The 22,171-nt window shown below is 37.2% G+C and overlaps 1 protein-coding gene and 2 long non-coding RNA genes across 3 annotated transcripts; all 3 read left to right on the forward strand.

Moving 5' to 3' along the window:
* The first annotated feature begins 321 nt into the window (after positions 1-321).
* LOC121051495 (thionin-like protein 2) lies at positions 322-10,880 on the forward strand. The gene is made up of 3 exons (XM_040513941.1): positions 322-506; positions 10,346-10,505; positions 10,627-10,880. The coding sequence occupies exons 1-3, from the start codon at positions 387-389 to the stop codon at positions 10,689-10,691; spliced, it is 345 nt and encodes a 114-aa protein (XP_040369875.1). The 5' UTR covers positions 322-386; the 3' UTR covers positions 10,692-10,880.
* A 657-nt stretch (positions 10,881-11,537) lies between these two features.
* Positions 11,538-12,229, forward strand: LOC121051302. The gene is made up of 2 exons (XR_005805458.1): positions 11,538-11,901; positions 11,996-12,229. It is a non-coding gene; the product is annotated as an uncharacterized LOC121051302 (long non-coding RNA).
* Positions 12,230-16,051: 3,822 nt separating this feature from the next.
* Positions 16,052-17,137, forward strand: LOC112184413. The gene is made up of 3 exons (XR_002930054.2): positions 16,052-16,168; positions 16,762-16,850; positions 17,092-17,137. It is a non-coding gene; the product is annotated as an uncharacterized LOC112184413 (long non-coding RNA).
* Positions 17,138-22,171: the final 5,034 nt, after the last annotated feature.

Here is a 22,171-nt window from a genome sequence, read left to right on the forward strand (position 1 = left end):
ATTGAGGTGCGTTTTGTGCACGCGTAGGACACAACTTAAGGCCAGATGCAGCGACCTCTATTTTCCCATGACAGCTTCCTCCGCTCCAAATCCGCTTATTCTGACGATTACCTTCGCAAACCGAACAACTAAAACGTTCAACGCGGTTAAATGTTTCTAACTGTAAATTTTTTTTTTTTCAAATCCTTAAAGATTATATTGAATGAGGTAGTGTTTCTTAATTAGTTATTTAGTTACAAACTTTTTCCACTCAGTCCCTACCAACTTACCAAGTCTATATATAGAGGGAGGGAGTGAGGGACTACTAAAGACATGTTGCACTGCAATTTGGTTTTTATTTGTCATATCTCCATTTGCTACGTACCGACAGAGCTACAGAACACAAAATGGATGCCAAGGAAGTCAGGTCCTTCGCCATCATCACTCACCTAGTGGTATTTGGGATGTTATTGGTTCAGTCCACTGCTTCTTTCAAAAGCTGCTACGAGAGTTGCTTCCTTCTCTGTGTCATTGAAGGAATTGTGTCCTAAAACAATCATTTTGATGTAATTATTATTGTAATTATTATTAATCAAAAGGGCAAGTTTATTGTTCATTGCTTATATTTGATATTTGATTGAACAAGGTCCAAGGAATATGAGTTAAAGAGAAAGTAATCTAAAGAGTTAGATGTGTGAGACCTTTACTCTTTCACACTCTTATCCTAAAAGGTTCCTAGTCATAGGATTATCACTTGGACATTGATAATCCGGAAAGACTAGCACATACTATGTATGCTCAATATGGAGGATGATATGTCTCTTGTCATTTGTGTGGAGACACTAATACAAGTATGTGGGTGCTCTTAATTTAAAGAGTACACTGAACGCGATCATTAGAGTTCTTGTATGGAGTCTTACTTACATGTCAAACTTGAACTCTAAATTGCAATAATACAAATTAGTCCTTTGACCTGAGACACCATAGTTGTCTTATGAGTGAATGGATTATCTCTTGATGATGCAATAATATTGTGTCCCTTAATGGATATAATAGATGCATTCATTGGTATAATCAATTCGGTCATGGAGACATGTGAGTGTACAATAAGGAATCTCTATCCTTAAGTAAATAAGGTGTATGTTCAAAGATGTGATTCAATAAGTCTTTGGCCAAAGCATTGAATGAGATTAAAAAGGAGTTTCTAATCACATTCTAAGAATCACATAAGAATGAAAATCACATTAGGGGATTGACATATCAATTCCATACCCCGATGATGTGATTTAGAACATAGTGTTAGAGAAGGACCGTATTGTATTGTAATTCCAATTGAATAGGTTCTTTGTCATTCTACATTAACTAGGGTAGTCATGATATGTTGCAAGACGTCACTCATGACTTGTGAAGTCCCCGAGGATTAATAAACATTTATAATCCTAATAACAAGGGAGAATCAAAAATGGAGTTTTTGATTCGTAAACAAAATAGAATGGTTTCTATAAACTTCACTGCCTTGTTAATTAGAACCTAAGAGATCGCACACCATATAAGTGGATCATTGAGATTGTATATGAAGAAGATTAAACAAGAGTTGGTTATGACCAAATAATTAATTAGATTTATTATTTGGACATAATTAGGTTTTTCGGGTAAAACCGAACCTATTGGGCCTAAACGATTGTCGGGCTTTTCATGTGGACTTGGGCTTCACTAAATGAGATTTAAATGAAAGCCCAAGACACATTTTTAGTGCCCAATAACAAGTATGGACCAGCCAAAATATTGGCTTTATGAAAGTCAATATTTTCTTTTAGTAATTGGAGTTATTTCCTATTATATAAAAGTGAAAGCATGGACAAAGACAATAAGTGTGTCTCCACACTATTATTTTCAGATTTGAGAGAGAGAGAGAGAAAGAGTTCTCCCTTGGTCCATTACCAAATTAAAGGAAAGAAGAACACTTGCATAATTTCTTCTTTTCTTTTATCTTTCTTCATCTCTTGATTCACTTGGTGAAGATCCTTAGAGGCCATATCATTTTGTGGCTTTACTTGTTACATCAAAGAGAAGATTACAAGCACAAGAAGGAGTACAAGAAGGAGTTCTTAATCCAAGGTGCTTCAAGGTGGAGGAAACACACACAAGGAGAGATCAAGGAGAGGAACTTTGGTGGTTCACTTGGATCGGATTAAAATCACGCTCCAAGGGTGAGTAGAACATAAACTCCCTCTTTGTTCTTCCTTACTATGCATGCTATGTTTATATACATATCACAATAAGCCAAGATCATGGGTTAAAGGAATGGATTTTATGTTTAGTTAGTAGTTTAATGGTTAAACTAATTCCGCACTAATTAAAAAGTTTTGAAATCCATCCATTCCTTCAATTGGTATCAGAGCCATTGGCTTAATTTGGTATGTTATAAACATGGCTAAGTATGTTGGTTGATGTGATTTTCTTAAGCTTAGAGTAATATGTAATTTAGATCATAAAATTTGCTTTATCATAAAAGTTATGAAGCATGTGATGTAAGGTAGATTTTATGATAGCTAGAAAAAGTTTTCTGGAAATTACATGTAAGAAGTGGTTTAAGTTTTATGAAACTTTGATGCATATGAGATATGTATTAAGGGATTCTATATGTTTCTTAATTAAGGTGTTAATCTTAGAAACATATTAGATTATATATGCCTTAGGGTATGCATGATTTTTGGCTTCAAAGATGAAGTAAACAAATGTTCAATGGAAGAACACAAAACTGGAATTTTATTTCCAGCTTTGGAACATGTCTAAACTAGTTATGAACTAGCTAATTTTTCATGGTGTTTGCTCTCACTTTTGATCCATAAATTCATGAATTGAAATTTATCCAATAGTTAGTGATGACATAAAATCATTTCCATGATTCCCTCACCAAAAGGTTGGTAGAGTTAGTCATCTTTACTATTAGTTTCTCTAAATTACCCACCAAAAGTTGGAATAAGATAAGAGACATGTCTCCCTAAATTACTCACCAAAGGTTGGTGAATCATGATGTAAAACATCATCCCCTAAATCACTCACCAAAAGTTGGTGATGCATGATGTAAAACATCATCCCCTAAATCACTCATCAAAAGTGATGTGAGACATCATCCCCTAAATTACTCACCAAAAGTTAGTGATGCATGATGTAAGACATCATCCCCTAAATCACTCAACTAATTTACTTACATTAAATTAAAGTAATTTAGTGGTTAACTTATTTTGATTGAGTTAATTATGCTTGTTTAATTAACCTTATTAATCTTGGTTAATTAAAGGATGATTATGGACTATGGCCAAATATAATTGAGCATGTGATTGGCCGACTATTCATTTTGAATGAATGTGGTTATGTAATTAAAGTAGTTAATTCATTTGGGTTATGTAATTAAAGTAGTTAATTCATTTGGTTGTGTAACTAAGTAGCTTATTTAATTTATTCAAGTTTGATTAAATTTAAATGGGAGCTTGTATGCCCCTAATCCACTCTTGTAATCGAAGATGGATGCACATGAGGATGATCCAAAGAAGAAGTTTGAAGTCATCTAGCCTTGAAAGGAGTTCAAGTGCAAAGTGTAATAGCTTAGCTTAGTTATTTAATTTTCGTAATCGTTACGCGTAATTAAAATCAACCACCCAAACATGACCTTGATCCAACATATTGGCTCATGTTGGATCAAACAACATGTCCATAATCATCCTATGTGACCTATTATAATTGCATGTCCATTGCACTTGATCAAGTAATTTTATATTTCCCATGATTCCATTTGAAAAATGTTTTTGATGAAATCAAATTGTTTTTCTGAAAACAATTAGTGGGAGTATTTTATTATAGATCAAGTATAATGAATGTGTGATTGCAATAGGATCAAAGCAAATGCAATGTGATTGTCATTAATAAGATTATTAAAGATGAGACCTTAAAATTCCCTCAAAGTGATATTAAGTTGAAAAACGAAGAAGTCATTATGAATGCTTCTTTGTGGCCTTCCAACATTGTAATCTCCTAGTAGATGTTCTTGCATGTGAATATCATTCCGAACGGAGGTATTTCTTGCTAGGAGCATTAAAGAGAGGTTATTCAACATTTGATGTTGTAAGGTAGGGACAAATCTTGGTCAATATTCTATTATGATGAGATTTAATTTTTGATCTCTATACTTACATGAGATGTTGGGTATAGCTTAACTAGAGTAATTTATCAATATCCTATTATGGTGAGACTTAATTACTTTAGAGGCCAAAGTTATGGATATTCACATTTGATGTGATTGGATAAGAGTATCCTCTCATGGAAATTAAGTTGACTTATAGTTCTATTATGATGCGGTTGGCTTAATGAATATGAGTCTTCCATACTCACTAAGAGTTTTAATTTATACTCTCGAATTCCTTGAGGGATTTGGAATTTGATAAAATAGTGAGAGGGTGCCATTTGATTCTTAAGACCCGAGTCACTTGGTTTTAAAATAAATCTTATTTATTTTATTTTTTATGTTATGTAGATTGCAATATGTCAGGACACCCTATCACCAAAATTCTCAATGAAAATCGTCTTGAGGGCCCAAACTTCAATGACTGGCTCCGCAATTTGAAAATTGTATTGACATTCGATAAGATCGCTTATGTCTTACAAAATGCACCCCCTCACACTCTTTTGGCTCAAGATGCAACCGATGAGCAACGTGTTGCTTATCAAAAGCATAAGGATGATGACACTCAAGCTAAATGTGTTATGCTTGCATCCATGAACTCACAACTTCAGAAGCAACATGAGAATATGGATAGCGCCAGTTCTATATTACTTCATCTCACTGAATTGTTTGGTGAGAGAAATAGAAATGTGCGCTTCACAGTAGTCAATGAGCTTGTTAAGACAAAGCATGTGAGGGGTGCACCTGTTCATCAACATGGTCTAAAAATGATAGGCCTTATTGAGCAAATTCAAGACCTTGGATTTGCACTTGATGCGGAGCTAGCTCAAGATCTTCTTCTTTCCTCCCTAGATGATTCATTTTCTCAGTTCATAATGAACTATAATATGCAACAAATGGATCATACTCTTTCTGATCTTCTCAATATGCTGGTAACAGCTGAGAAGCAAATTAAGAAAGAGAGTGGGAGTGCGGCTATTATCGCTTCTTCTTCATCCAGTAAGTCCAAATGTAAAGGCAAAGGGAAGAAGAAACAAGTGATAAAGCCTAAGGGAGTAGTCCAAAAGAAGAAGAAGAAGGAACAAAAGGAACCAAAAGGTATTTGTTTCTTTTGCAACAAAGATGGGCACTGGAAGAGGAATTGCAAAGCTTATCTTGCATCCTTGAAGAACAAGTCTTCAACGGAAGGTATGATCAATGTGATTGAATCAATATTTACAGTTAATAATACTTCCACTTGGATAATTGATTCAGGTGCATCCCACCATGTTTGCACTTCGTTGCAGGACCTAGTGGGAGCAAGGAAGCTTAAAGCTGGAGAAATCACCCTACGTGTAGGAAATGGCACAAGAGTTGACGCCAAAGCCGTAGGGACTTATATGTTGAAGTTACCATCAGGAGATACATTGGAGTTAAATAATTGTCTTTATCTTCCTATATGTATAAAGAACCTTATCTCCATCTCCATGCTTTTGAAGGATGGTTATAGAGTAGTTTTTGATAAACTAAGTGGTTTTGTATCTATTAATGAACGCATGATATGTCATGCTAATATTATTGATGGTCTCTTTCATCTAGCTTTAGATGGTAGTATTAACTGTATGAAGGAAAATGCTTTGGGATCTAAGAGATCTCGAGAAACGGTTAACCCCATTAAGATGTGGCACCTTAAACTTGGTCATATTAGCCAAGATAGAATTCACAAATTATCCAAAAATGGATACTTAGAGTCATTAGGATCTGATCCTATGCCTACTTGTGAGTCTTGTCTAAAAGGAAAAATGACCAAGTCACATTATGGTGGACAAAGAACAAGAGTTAAAGAACTCCTAGGCCTAATACATACCGATGTATGTGGTCCCATGTCCACTATTAGTAGAGGTGGGTTCTCATACTTCATAACCTTTACCGATGATTATTCTCGGTTTGGTTATTTATACCTTATGAAGAACAAATCTGAAGCCTTTGAAAAGTTCAAAGAATTTAAGAATGAAGTTGAGAAACAAACCGACAGAAGTATTAAGGCTCTAAGATCTGATCGAGGAGGCGAATACTTAAGCAATGAGTTTATTGATTATCTCAAACAAGAAGGCATTGTTTCTTCATTAGCTCCTCCTGGAACACCACAACTCAATGGTGTCTCTGAAAGGAGAAATCGAACTTTGTTAGACATGGTTCGTTCCATGATGAGCTATACTGATTTGCCTATATCCTTTTGGGGATATGCACTTCAAACAGCAATTTATTTGTTGAATAAAGTGCCTTCCAAGTCCGTCCCTCTTACACCATATGAGATGTGGCATGGGAAGAAACCAAGTCTCAATCATATTAAGATTTGGGGTTGTCCAGCTTATGTCAAAAGACTAGAAGCAGGCAAGCTTGAAGCTAGATCAAGCAAGTGTTTATTTGTGGGATATCCTAAAGATAGTTTAGGATATTATTTCTATCAACCTGAAGAACAAAAGGTGTTTGTTAGCAGGAATGCCACTTTCCTTGAAAGGGACTACGTCCTTGATGGAAATGTTGAGCAAATGGTAGAACTCAAGGAAGTGTCCAACAAGCCACAAACTAACACTCCATTTCCCATTGAACAACTTCCTGAACCAACTATAACACAAACTCCAAGAATTTCTAGTAGGATCCGGATACCTCCCAAGAGGTATGGTTTGTGTCATGAAAGCCTTGGGGAGTTAAATCTCCTTGGCGACAATGAAAACCTGCATGATCCTTCTAGTTATAATGAAGCAATGTCAAACGTTGACTCAAATAAATGGCAAGAAGCCATGGAATCCGAGATTGACTCTATGTATACCAATCAAGTCTGGACTCTCGTTGACCCTCCACCTGGTATTAGACCAATTGGAAACAAATGGGTCTTCAAGAAAAAGATAGGCTCAGATGGTAAAATAGAAACCTACAAAGCTAGGTTGGTGGCAAAGGGCTATAAGCAAAGAGAGGGCATTGACTATGAAGATACGTTCTCTCCTGTTGCCATGGTTAAATCTATTCGGATATTATTTGCTATAGCTGCTCACTATGATTATGAGATATGGCAAATGGACGTAAAGACTGCCTTTCTGAATGGCAACCTTGAGGAAGACCTTTATATGGATCAACCTGAAGGCTTTACGTCTAAAGATGACATTCATAAAGTGTGTAAGCTTCATAGGTCCATCTATGGACTCAAGCAAGCTTCAAGGAGTTGGAACATCCGTTTTGATGATGCAGTCAAATCTTTTGGTTTCACACAAAACATGGATGAACCTTGTGTTTACAAGAAGGTCAGTGGGAGTGCTGTTGTGTTCCTTGTACTTTATGTAGATGACATCCTACTATTTGGGAATGATGTAGGAATGTTATCTTCAATTAAAGTTTGGTTGTCCAAGACCTTCCTTATGAAGGATCTTGGAGAAGCTGCCTATGTACTAGGAATAAGAATCTACAGAGATAGATCAAGGAGATTAATTGGATTATCTCAATCCTTGTACATAGACAAAGTGTTGAATAGATTTCACATGGAACAATCTAAGAAGGGTTTTCTGCCTGTCAGACATGGCATTCACCTTTCTAAGAAAATGTGCCCACAAACGATTGAGGAAGTGCAAAAGATGAGCAAGATCCCATATGCATCTGCAATAGGGAGCCTCATGTATGCGATGCTATGCACAAGACCTGATATCAGTTATGGCGTAAGCATAACTAGTCGATATCAGTCCAATCCAGGTTTAGAACACTGGAATGCTGTTAAGAATATCCTTAAGTACTTGAGAAGGACTAAAGATTTATTCCTCGTTTATGGAGGTGGTGATTTGCAATCAGAGTTGCAAGTGGAAGCATACACAGACTCAGATTTTCAATCTGATGTGAATGACAGAAAATCCACATCAGGGTTTGTCTTCACCTTGAATGGAGGTGCAGTAAATTGGAGAAGCTGCAAACAAAGCGTTACTGCAGATTCCACTACTGAGGCAGAATACATTGCAGCATCAGAGGCTGCAAAGGAAGCAGTTTGGATGAAAAAGTTCATCACTGAACTTGATGTTGTTCCTACCATTGAGTCACCGATTCCACTTTACTGTGACAACAATGGGGCAATTGCTCAAGCCAAGGAACCAAGGTCTCATCAAAAATCCAAACACATCGAAAGACGCTTCCATATCATAAGGGAGATTGTTAATCGTGGAGACATTAACATTCTCAAAGTAGCATCTGTTGATAACATATCAGATCCATTCACTAAGCCCTTATCACAAGCAAAGCTAGAACAACATCTTGAGAAGATGGGTGTACGTTTCATGGCTGATTGGGTTTAGTACAAGTGGGAGATTGAAGGAATTGTGTCCTAAAACAATCATTTTGATGTAATTATTATTGTAATTATTATTAATCAAAAGGGCAAGTTTATTGTTCATTGCTTATATTTGATATTTGATTGAACAAGGTCCAAGGAATATGAGTTAAAGAGAAAGTAATCTAAAGAGTTAGATGTGTGAGACCTTTACTCTTTCACACTCTTATCCTAAAAGGTTCCTAGTCATAGGATTATCACTTGGACATTGATAATCCGGAAAGACTAGCACATACTATGTATGCTCAATATGGAGGATGATATGTCTCTTGTCATTTGTGTGGAGACACTAATACAAGTATGTGGGTGCTCTTAATTTAAAGAGTACACTGAACGCGATCATTAGAGTTCTTGTATGGAGTCTTACTTACATGTCAAACTTGAACTCTAAATTGCAATAATACAAATTAGTCCTTTGACCTGAGACACCATAGTTGTCTTATGAGTGAATGGATTATCTCTTGATGATGCAATAATATTGTGTCCCTTAATGGATATAATAGATGCATTCATTGGTATAATCAATTCGGTCATGGAGACATGTGAGTGTACAATAAGGAATCTCTATCCTTAAGTAAATAAGGTGTATGTTCAAAGATGTGATTCAATAAGTCTTTGGCCAAAGCATTGAATGAGATTAAAAAGGAGTTTCTAATCACATTCTAAGAATCACATAAGAATGAAAATCACATTAGGGGATTGACATATCAATTCCATACCCCGATGATGTGATTTAGAACATAGTGTTAGAGAAGGACCGTATTGTATTGTAATTCCAATTGAATAGGTTCTTTGTCATTCTACATTAACTAGGGTAGTCATGATATGTTGCAAGACGTCACTCATGACTTGTGAAGTCCCCGAGGATTAATAAACATTTATAATCCTAATAACAAGGGAGAATCAAAAATGGAGTTTTTGATTCGTAAACAAAATAGAATGGTTTCTATAAACTTCACTGCCTTGTTAATTAGAACCTAAGAGATCGCACACCATATAAGTGGATCATTGAGATTGTATATGAAGAAGATTAAACAAGAGTTGGTTATGACCAAATAATTAATTAGATTTATTATTTGGACATAATTAGGTTTTTCGGGTAAAACCGAACCTATTGGGCCTAAACGATTGTCGGGCTTTTCATGTGGACTTGGGCTTCACTAAATGAGATTTAAATGAAAGCCCAAGACACATTTTTAGTGCCCAATAACAAGTATGGACCAGCCAAAATATTGGCTTTATGAAAGTCAATATTTTCTTTTAGTAATTGGAGTTATTTCCTATTATATAAAAGTGAAAGCATGGACAAAGACAATAAGTGTGTCTCCACACTATTATTTTCAGATTTGAGAGAGAGAGAGAGAAAGAGTTCTCCCTTGGTCCATTACCAAATTAAAGGAAAGAAGAACACTTGCATAATTTCTTCTTTTCTTTTATCTTTCTTCATCTCTTGATTCACTTGGTGAAGATCCTTAGAGGCCATATCATTTTGTGGCTTTACTTGTTACATCAAAGAGAAGATTACAAGCACAAGAAGGAGTACAAGAAGGAGTTCTTAATCCAAGGTGCTTCAAGGTGGAGGAAACACACACAAGGAGAGATCAAGGAGAGGAACTTTGGTGGTTCACTTGGATCGGATTAAAATCACGCTCCAAGGGTGAGTAGAACATAAACTCCCTCTTTGTTCTTCCTTACTATGCATGCTATGTTTATATACATATCACAATAAGCCAAGATCATGGGTTAAAGGAATGGATTTTATGTTTAGTTAGTAGTTTAATGGTTAAACTAATTCCGCACTAATTAAAAAGTTTTGAAATCCATCCATTCCTTCAGTCATCACTCCCCACCAATCTGTTGGCTCATGCTCCTTCAAATGCTTGAAAGACTGCATCATACCGACGTCTTATAGTACCAACACAGATAACCAATACTTTTGCGCGCTCGGTTGTGCTTCTTCATTGTGTTCCAGTTTCAGTACCAAGCAAAACCCAGGTAATTCAATTCAAATCCTCAAGTTTTTCTTTTCTTACTAATAATAACAGAACAGATCGACCTCTTGAAGTTGAACTATCTAATTCAAAATCTTTAATTTGAGTTTCTTATTCGTTTGCAGAGTTGGAGAAAGTGGGTGGCTGCGTAGATTCATGCTCAGAGACCTGTAGTACCAAGAACACCTAATTAGGGTTTTGATTATTAATTATCAGTTTATGATGCAATATATTATATATCACACATTCTCTTCATAGTGAAGTTATATTATGTAAGGCTATTGTGTAATTAAACATGATCGAGCCAGTTGTGAAATTTTCTTTGTGGCCTGTAATGTAGGTGTATCTGCACGTTTTGTTCTGGATCAGCTTCTAATTATAATAATGTTCACGGGTTCTCTTAAAAATGTACAAACAAGAATATCCAGGAAAACACCAAAAACGGACATATTAAATAATTGATCATGGCATGGCCTGGCATATTCGATCATCAGAAAGACAAAAAGAATCACAAGTTGAGTGGTGGGAGACTACCCGTGAGCTGGTTTGAAGGTTCGGACAAACTCTCATGTGAGAAATGTACTTGATCTGCTGTTCTTCACTAGCTTGCAATAAATTACTAAGCCGAACTCTTGGTTCTTTCTTGACGAGTAGTAAATGTTGGTACACTTTTAAGAAGCAAGAATCGACACAAGTTTACACCATTAATTCAGGCGTTTATTAGTCAAATCAAGTTTCAGACTAATAGTACCCCAAGCAGGCCGGAAGAAGAGCGATATTTACACGTAAGTCATGGTAAATCGATCTTATCCATGAGCCAAAACACGTACACATAAAGAGACGTACTTTACCTTCTTCATTTTATTAACACAGCGGATTTGCATTTGTAATAAACATAATCCATCGTCAATTAATCATACTACTACAGACAAAATAAAGTACTGTGTTAATCAAAATCTGGACATTAATACGAAATCATATTAGGTAATTTTCATTGAAACATTCACCAAGTACGTCTGTACGGGCAAGTCTATTGGATTCTCTTTTAATGCTATACCAGATTTACCATAGCCACCTAGCCTATATAAACAGTTCAAAGAGGATGTGAAGCTTCACATTCAGTAGCATCCAATTACACAAAGTAGGTTCCGTATTGCTGGTTTGTTTTTTTTACTTGGGTTACTCACAGGACAATCCACAGCTTTAGTCTTCGAGTTGTGCTATGGTGCTTGCTTTATCCGCTGTATGATCGAACCACCACACAGTCCCTTAAAATGCGGCTTGAATTGCTTGAAAAAGTGCATCTTACCCAACTGATCAGCCTACAAACCCTATATACTTCTGCACGCTTGGTTGTGCTAATTCTTCCTGTGCCAATATCAGCACCAATCTCAATCCAAGTAATTACAGATCTCTGTCTTTTCTATCTCTATATATATCTTTGTTGTCATCTGTAATATTAAACTTGGGTCGTATTTCTTTGTTTTTGATCAGATGAAGCCAGGAAGGAGAAGTGAAGGGTTGTGTGGATTCTTGCTCTGGGAGCTGCACTAATACATACCCACCTCTGAAGTATATATTAAGACCAATTTTTAGTAATTTATTGAGAGCTAATGAATAAAATCAGTACCTTATATATTTGTATCTCAAAAAGAAAATTAATAAAATTTACAAAACATGTAATTGACTTATATTAATAATCTATTTTGTCTAGCTAGTTTTAAAATACTTCTCCAGCAGTTATTTCTACTTTAGATACGTAAATGTATGTAGATTGTTCTATTTAAATGATACAAAAAAGTAACCAGCTGACCTCTTTTATAAAATAAAAGGAAAAATGTTCAAGTAAATCAAGAATGTGTCTGGCCCAAACTCGAGGTTACTTGCTTTAATTGAAATAGAGTTTATATTAGAGATATTCTCGGAGAATTTTAGGAGATATCCAATCAATGTACGATTATGTTTCCATGTACAACTCTATCTCTATGCTTGTAATCCTCTATATAAAGATGCCTCTATTATCAATGAAAGTACGATTCAATTCTCTCCCAATTCAGTTTTCCTTAAACACGTTATCAGCATGAAGCCCTAACCCTGAAATAAATAGCCAAACCCTGATTCAAGAAGCTAAAAACCTTGAATCCGAATACAAAACCATGAAGCATTTTCTGCCTCCACCTCACACCTTGAAGAACTCGATCCCAGGAGTCCAAAACCGGCGGCCCCACCCCAAGAACAGGCTGGAAACCTACCGAATCGGCCACCGAGAGCTCCATACAACTCGCAGCATATATTCCATCGGTTCACCACCTTTTGAACCTCCTATTGCTACCAAATTTTTCCCACAGTAGCAACTCGACCTCAGAATTTAGGAACCGGAAGCGGGAAAAAAAAAAAAAAAAAAACGGTCTAAATGTTGCTGAACCGGCCTTCAGAAAACCCAGCAGAAGAGAAAGAAAAGAAAAAAAATGGAGAAGAAGCTTGGCCCAAAAAGAAAGAAGAAGGAGCCCAGCCCAAAGAAGAAAAGCCCAGAAGCCCACTGACCTGACCCGGCCCACTGACACACCTGACCCACCGCCATGTCATCTTCCACGTCAGCCAGCCGGTCAACCCCTGATCAACAACTTTTCCGGCCATTTTCAGGGGATTTTTTCTGACCACTTTTTCTGGTCAAATTTTCCCGGGGACCTATTTCGAGGTATTTTTTACTAAATGTTCCCGTTTTTTAGAGTTTTTTTTTTTAATTCAATTTCTCTTGTTTTTCAGGGACTTGCAACATCCCTTCTTCTATTCCCCTTTCTTCATCATAGGGGAGACCTAATTAAGCCGAACTGTGGGGGTTCGTGCTCACTCCAAGCTTAGAGCTTGTTGAGATCTCCAAACTTAAAGTTTGTAGAGAATTTATGATCGACCACTTATGTCATTGTTTCGATCTAATCCAATACCTCTTGGAATTGAATTTCTTGGAAGCAATTACGCTCAGAAATTCCTAATTTCTTGGGAATGACTACGCTTGGAAATTTTATATGTTTTCGTGGTAGCCTTTTACGCTCCAAAACTAACCCTAATTTCTTGTTCTCTTTCAGGATGAGTAACCTGAACAAATTGGACTTTGCTCCATTGGGAACAACTGGCTCTGGATATCACAGGTGTGTTCGTGATGTCCGCCAGCATCTCGTGGCTAATGGAATCCTAGATAAGATTCTTGAGCCTAGCCAGGACGTGCTAACTGTTGAGCAAGCTCAAGCTTTAGAAGTCAATAGAGCAGCCTTAGAGGCAAATAAGGCGAAAGCCATCATCCTAATGACTCGTCATATGGATGATCCGCTCCAGTACGAGTGTATGAATGAAGAAGACCCCAGAAGGCTGTGGGTCTCACTCGATGAAAGATTTGGCAACGTCCGTGACTCCCTACTTCCTGACCTAGAAGTGAGATGACATAGCCTCCGCTTATGTGATTTCAAGTCATTTCTTGACTACAACTCGGAAGCACTTCGCATTAAATCCTTAATGGAATTCTGTGGTAAAGAGATCACAAATGTGATACTAATTGAGAAGACTCTTTCTACCTTCCTCATCTCTGCATTGATGGTTGCTAAGAACTATCGAATCGATGTCACTGCAAGACGAATCACAAGGTTTCATGAGCTCATTAGAGCTATGAATGTCGCTGAAAAGCATGACAACATCCTTGTGAAGAACTATAATTCAAGATCTGTGGGAACAGAGCATATTCCGGAATCCAATTATAGTCGCGCCCAAAGAGAGGGCGCCAAGAGCGAAACCCTAACCTTAGGAATACATTTGGATGTTCTGGTCCATATAATCGCTCTACTTGGGAAGGTAATCATCAAAATAGGCGAACACAGAACCGAAGAGGTCAACATGGAAAGAGGGAGGGAGGCAACGCCTCTACCCATGTTGGTGGCGCCACCAACACTAAGAGCCATCTAAATGACGTTTTCAAAGCGCCTCAATCGATGGAGTTTGAGCAAAGAGATGTATGTTCTCAATGTGGAGTGTATGATCATTGGGCACACATTTGTAGAGCTCGTGAAGAAATTGTCACCACCTACAAAGCATATTGTGAAGCAAGAGAAGCTCACTGTGTGGAACAAGAAGATCAAGAAGATGATCTAGAGTGGAGGGTTGAAGACTACAAATCTGGCTGGGATCAATAGATCGCCAATTCTGTTTAAGTCTTTATTTTTTCAAGAGATGTAATAGCCAATTGCCATATATTTTTGTAGTAAATGCCAATGGTTTAGTTTTTCTTCAAAGTAGGCTCACTCAAAGTAAGTGTGATGTCTAGGAAGGTTATGAGATTAGTTCACTACTACAAATTTCCCCATTAGCACCCTTTTTTTAGCCACTAAAAAGTTATCAGTGCCAAAATGAATAGTATTACACTGATATAAAAGATTGGTGGGTTTTTTTTCCTCTCACTGATCATCAGTGTGTATAGTACACAGTAGATGCCAAGTATTAATTGTTTAATCCGTATGACACTGTTAATGGGGTCAAACTTATTCTAGAGGAGCTGACACACTTGTTTTTAATCATTTTATCAGTTATGGTGATCTATGATAGCCGTCGGATCAGTGAAGAGCTGATCGAACGCTCAATAGACACAAGGCCCCTTTCCCTTTAATCTCTATCGAGACTCGAGTTCAGACTTCAGACCTAAAACCAGATCTAGTTTTTCCTCCCCCAGTCCTCTCTCTCTCTTTCTCTCTCTCCCCTTCGGAGTTCAAACCTGAACAAGATCTACTTTTTTCTTCCCTAATTTTAGCTCCGTTCCTGATCTCTCTCCTCTCTAATATTTTCTCTTCTGGGTGACTGGTTGCGCGTCTGAAGTCGTCCCTTGTACTATCTTCTCTCAACCCAGGTGACAATCTCAACCCACGCGAATCCCTTGTGTTTTGTATGTCTATTCATTGAATTTGGTTGACATTGATTTGCCTAAGTTTAATTGAAATTTCCGGGGGTAGGAGCTTTTAGGTTGAGCTATATGCTTCAGATTAGGAGAGTTATTCCGTGGTCCGGGGATTTAGGTTTGTAATATCCAAACATGCTTACCTTTATACTATGGAATAATGAATTGCTTTCTGGGGGGTAATAGACATGCAATATCCCTTGTGCCGAATCCTATAATTGTGTAGTATAAAGATCTTTGAGTTGAAAGAGTGAGCTGCTCAAAAGAGTTATTGCTAGGATTTGTTAGGAGTTTATATTCTTTATTTATTAATTATTCTTTATTATTCATCATTGTCCAAACATGAATATTACTCTAGTTTATGGATATTACTCTAGTTTATGATTGTACTCTCACACTACATTCTTTACTTCAAAAGGCTGGCTTGCACATATTTTCAAGAGCATCAGCTAAAGGGAAACGCGTTCAGGTAAGTCAGCTTTGTATATGACTGCTTCCCTTAAGTGCTAACTGGTGCTCTTTGAGCATCAAACAGTTGAAGCTGAACTAATACGGTACCTGATTAACTACTTTCTTCAGTCAAATATGGGGGCTAAGAACCATGTAATTGTGATGCCTGATGCAAGTCCTGATGCCACTTTGAATGGTTTAGTTGCCGCTGGTTTTGGTGCTGCAGGACAAAGGTGCATGGCACTCAGCACAGTTGTTTTTGTTGGAGGTTCCAAGTCATGGTATTGTGCTTTCTGTTCTTCTCTTTTCTTTATTTTTTTTCCTTTCACTTTTCTGGATTGTCGAAATTCATCGAAGGTTGATGCCTTCTACATTAGTGTATCCTTTTTCTTTGAAGGATGAAAGCTATTATACTTACTATAAAGCATAACTACGTGAAGGTTCTTGTTGACCATTGAAGTGCTTGGTAGTTGATAAACATTAGCAGTATAAAGATAACTACTTATGTTAGAGGGTTTTTGGTCTGAAAGTAGGGGTTTTAGAGGTTTTTACTAGCCAATTCTACTGAGTCTTGTATGAAAGCTACCTATATATTGGTTTCTGGAAATTAAAAAAAAAAAACTTGAAAATAAAAGAAATTCTAGGCTATGGATATTACTCTAGATTATAGGAATTCTTTTCTATTAAAGAAGACTGTGACATGATCCAGTTCTTTGCTCTCTACATCAATGTAAAGGAATTCTCTACAGCTCACCTAACTTACTATTTTCAGCTTAGTATTCTACTATTTTGTTGGTTTATATTTTCTTTCCATGGATGGCCCTTAAAAAATGTGAATGACTGACATTCAATTTGAACTATTAATGTTAACTAGGGAGAACAAACTAGTGGAATGTGGCAAATATCTAAGTCAGTGCTGGAACAGAACCTGATGCTGACATTGGCCCTGTAATTAGCGAGCAAGTAAGTGCGTGAAAGTTCCAATTTTTACCTCTTAAGACCAATTCCATGATAAAATTTTGATTCTATATGAGACTATAGTAATGTTAATTTTTTTTCTTTCAAAAGAAAGTATACTTTTTGTCCTCATTACATAAATATTAGCCAAATAGCATGTGATTGTTGAAACAGTGATAACAAATCCATCACCAAATTAGGGTCACTTGAGATTTAAGTTATGACTTTTTACCGGATTCACTAACAGGCAAAGGAACGGATATGCAAATTAATCCAATCTGGTTTTGAAAGTGGTGCTAGGCTATTGCTTGATGGGAGAAATATAGTGGTATCTTTTTGTTATATAGTGTTTTCTTTCTCTTACTGACTCTGTATTTGGAGAAAAATTGGTCACTTGTATACTATTTCATCGGTGACAACAGGTCCTAGGATATGAGCATGGAAATTTTATTGGTCCGACCATCTTATCAAATTTTATTGTTCCCCCTCCCTTTGTGTATTTTTTCTTTCTTCTTTAATACATTCTCAAAGGTTAAGGTGGCACCTTGCCTCTCTTAACCTTTGACTTCAGCCAAAAAAAAAAAAATGTCACGGCTGACATGGAGTGCTACAAGGTATTTATTCTCTCTTTTTGTTTTCTTGCATTTTTCTTTTTCTTCATTTTGTTTTCTGATCAAAAATGGATTGTGGTAGTTGGCTACTTTGATATCCTGATCCGGTATACCTTTGGTAAAATCTACATGTATAATTCGTCCATTGTTGAATGATTTAGTGTTGCATGAATATTAGAATTGAGTTCTGTTGTTTATGTAAAGGTTTCAAAAGTATCCTTTGACATTGTCACACGAACATTTCCATATTGTCATAACTATGAACATGGATATCAATATCTTTATCAGTGCCTCAGTTAGTAGGATAGCAAGAGACATCCATATTCATTTTGGTTTGTTGGTGTAATAGTATGAAGGGCAAATAACTAGAAATTTGTTCTTGGAGAGATAATCATGATCTTCTACCTTCTTTTGTGCAGGAAGAAATTTTTGGTCCAGTTCTTCCTGCTTTAATTTTCAGGGTTGTTCTGTGATGGAGGAGTCATGTAAGATTTGCTTCTTGCTTAAATCTATTAAATTTATTCTAATTAATCTTTGCTGCTTTTCTAACCTTTTCATTCCACTGTTGCTGTTGCAGAGTACAAAGCAAAAGCTTAATTAGACCAAGAGTCTTCATTATAATGAGAAGGTATATATATATATATATATATATATATTATAAATCTGTTGTTTACTTTATTTCATTCAATTATGGGTTCAAATACTATCTGGGTTTCAATAAAAGTTTAAAATTTTAGTCAATTTAAGTTGACTTCTAGAGAATAAGTTAAGTTGCTAAAACAGCTCGCACAATATTTTATTCCTGCTGAACTTGACACCAAACACCTGTAGAGTAATGGACTAGATTATGTCAGGCACTTTTGGTAGGTCTTGGTATTAGAAATGACCTTTTATGTTCAATCTGACCAGAAAGAAGTTGTCATTTTTGTGATTCGGACAAAGTATACTAAATCATCAAGATTAAAGAGTTGGGGAAAAATATACATTTATGTGCCATAATATAAGACCTCTTGCCTTTTAGCTCATTCTATTCCTGAAAGCTTGATTCTAAATAACTAGACATACTTGCTCTTTTTCTGACCATTTCATTTATAATGCAGTTGCAGCTGCTACTGACAGGAGACGACTTCTGTGGTATAAGATTAAGATTTATGTACTGCCACGAGCCTCCTACTTGAGGTACTTGAACAACATATGTACTTTTATCATTTGGTGTGCATCTATATTGCATCTGGTTTATCCTTGTCTGGTTGATAAACATCTGCATCTGGTTTATGCTTGTCTTCTCTGCTACCTTAATGAATATTATGAGCATTAATGTATCATCACTTTTCTATATAATTGTTAGAATAAGAACTAATTATAAATTTTATCTTGCAGGTTATTCATTAGGAAGTGTTGCAGCATCAAAGGGTTGCAGCTTTGGGGAGGAACAGTCTTGATGTTTGAATTTTGATGGGTTTATCTGTAAATTTTTAGTTTGTGTAGTTTGGTACTTTTTAAAATGCAGTATACAGTACATTAATGTAGAGGTGCTAGTTGGCACCTTTTTTTTTTTAATCCAGCTTCATAATTTTGCCACTGATATCAGTGGCATTCCAAAACCACCATTACACACTGATAATGGTTGCTTTGGCACTGATTTTGATGCAGCCTTGCCTTGGTTTAAGTTATGTCACTGTTAAGTTATTGGTGTGTAATGTCCCATTACCACCTGCAATAGAGGGGACTGATATCTCATTAGTTGCTGCATAGTGGCTAATGACATTAACCACTGCTATCAGTCTGCTTTGCCCCAATAGGGACTAATTCAAATCAGTGGGGTTTGGGGAAATTTGTAGTAGTGGTGGTACTTAAGCGAGCCTTGCTCCACCGACATCTCTCTACTCACCTGGTCACATTTATTTTGGAATGACCGAAAGAAGTTAGACGATTACCATTGTTTTGCATTAGCTATCATTTTGGATTAGATTTTCTTTGGTCAAAGAGACAATGATGTAACTCCATTGGCTTATGAATAAATTTTCGAGTTCTTTTCATTATGACTCCATTTTGTTTCTAAGCATATGACTTTTGTGACTACGATGGCTGGGCCATCAATATTAATTCAAGGACATGGAATAGCCCAAGCTCCACTTGCCAAATGGCACCTTAATCACTGTCACAGAAACTCTCTACACTCCTAGGGCTAATCTCACCTATGAATAGCCAACGTATTCCATGCGAAAAACGGATGTAGAGAACGGAAATGAGTTCCTTTGCAATACCTCTAATGATTGTCAATAAAGGCGCATCTTAGAGAAGTTTATGTGTCTCTCTAGTGGATTCTATGTCACTATTCGAGCTATTAATCCAATAAAGTTATGAGAGAAGATCTCTTGGATTTAGACACATATTGGCTTTGTCACGACAGGATAGATCATCCTAGTCATGATATGATGATCCGTCTACTAAAGACTTCACATGGACATCATTTCTTTTGAGCCAAAAGAAGCATGAATCAAAAGTTGATTTCTGGACTAAGTGTGACCGACGCAGCTGCCTAGGGCATCACCTCCTTCCACCACCAGCCTAGGGCTGGCGCAGTCCCTATCCATGATGCCATGGATGGCGTCCATTATGGTGATGGTGCCCTAGGTGATGCTGCAATCACCAACTTGCTTCAAATAGCGTTTCAGATGCTTAGGCCCAACCAAAATTCTCATTGGTTGCTTCTAAAGCCTCTCGCTCGTTTTAAAAAGCCAGTTCCTTAGGGAAATTAGGACTGAGACTGTCCTATACAAAGGATATGAAAATACTCATTATGTTCTTACATAAAATCCATGGGGATTCTATGGACTGATTCAACAAACTTGCGGACGTTTAAATATCTCATTATATTGGTTGATATGCAAACACGCTGGTCACGTGTTTTGCCATTGTTCACTTGTAATGCTACTTATGCTACACTCCTAGAAAATATCATATGACAACGGGCTCACTTCCCGGATCATCCTATTCCGTCAATTGGACTTGATGATGCTAGCGAGTTTACATCGAAGACTTTTTTATGGTTATTGCATTGGGACTGATGTTAGACATCACATTCCCATGAACACACCCAAATGGTCTCGTAGAAATGTTTACGATGGTAGTCTGGACATTGGTAATGCATACCAATCTCCTTATATCTGCTTGGGGTAATGCAATATCGCATGCAGCTATGCTAATTCGTCTACGACCTACCACCACTCAATCTACCTCTGCATTACAGCTAGTGACTAGGTACAAGTATCGTACTTAGTAATCTTTGAGTGTGCCATTTATGTTCCAATTGAGCCCCACAGTGCTCTATGATGGGTCCGTACAAACGAATGGGCAACTACGTTGGATTTGAGACTCCAACAATCGTCCGACACTTAATGCCCTTGTAAGGCGATCTCCTTACCACTAGATTTACGGGTTGTCACTTTGATGAGACAGTCTTCCCATCGTTAGGGGGAGATAAGAACACGGATGTTCAGCAGGAAAGACAGGAATTGTCGTGGTCTGTCCCCACTATGTCTCAGCTCGATCCCTACTAAAGTGACGAGATCACACAAATATGCTGCAAACATGCCTGCAATGAAGGACGTCCCTACGAGAAGATGTAGCGCCACCCTACACGGAGGTAGGCATAGAGCCAACGCCAAAGAGAGTGGCACTTTAGCGTTACAGGCCATGGCCCCAGCTAGGATGCGTGGGAGGCCAGTAGGTTCGAAGGATCTTTGGCACACTCTAATCCTTTGATCATCGACACTCAAAATCCTTCTCATGAGAATCTTCTGGGTTATGGTTATCGTTGGGGGACGCCTCAACGTCATAACCTATTCCTGAGAATATAGAGCTCTATGAAAATTACACTAGTGTACATGAGACTTGGGATAGAAACTCCATCATAATTGATGATGTCGTTACGCACTTCGTTGCACATGAGTTTGTTGAGTCCGATGATATCGAACTACACTCCGTTGATGAATGAATGCCAACGTAGAGAGATTTGGCCTAAATGGAAAGATGCGATTCAGGTTAAGATGGATTCTCTAACGAAGAGGAAGGTTTTCGAGCTAGTGATGCCAACACCTCCTAACATAAAACCTGTTGACTAATGGGTATTCATTAGAAAGCGTAGTGAATAAAAGAGATGGTAATCTCGCCTTATGGCGCAAGGCTTCTCATAAAACGCCCTGGAATCGACTACAATAAGACATATTCTCTCGTAATAGATGTCATTGCACTCCACTACCCTGTCAGTTTGGTAGTTTCCGAATAACTGAACATGCAACTTACAAATTTGGTCACTACGTATCTCTATAGGGATCTAGATACGGAATATACACGAATGTTCATGATGAACTTCATTTACCCAAGTCAAGTGGCTCAAGACCACGCAGCGTGTTTACAAAGTGGTTGAAACGCTCGCGAAAATGACTACTTGATTGGGAAGGGATATGCCCACGTGTTTCCATAACAAGTTTCGGATTCCATCACGGTTCATGTTGGACATGATCTTCATTAGAAGCCCTTAAAGTGTTAGGGGAAACCGCTGAACACTTGAAATCCGATTTTGAGATGAAGGATTATGGGAGAACACGATTATGTCTCGGTTTGGAACTTGAGCATCATGTCAATAGATGCTTAGGCATTTTGACAAGATCAAACCTTCAAGCACCCCCATGAACGTCCGTAGTCTTGATC

The sequence above is a fragment of the Rosa chinensis genome, chromosome 2, assembly GCF_002994745.2.
Source record: "Rosa chinensis cultivar Old Blush chromosome 2, RchiOBHm-V2, whole genome shotgun sequence".
Lineage (NCBI taxonomy): Eukaryota > Viridiplantae > Streptophyta > Magnoliopsida > Rosales > Rosaceae > Rosa > Rosa chinensis.

Excerpts from the sequence above, each read along its gene's own strand:
- LOC121051495 (XM_040513941.1), top strand. The coding sequence starts at position 387 with ATGGATGCCAAGGAAGTCAGGTCCTTCGCCATCATCACTCACCTAGTG. Across the intron at positions 507-10,345 it reads AGAGTTGCTTCCTTCTCTGT|GTCATCACTCCCCACCAATC; the intron begins GTCATTGAAGGA and ends TCCATTCCTTCA. Across the intron at positions 10,506-10,626 it reads CAGTACCAAGCAAAACCCAG|AGTTGGAGAAAGTGGGTGGC; the intron begins GTAATTCAATTC and ends ATTCGTTTGCAG.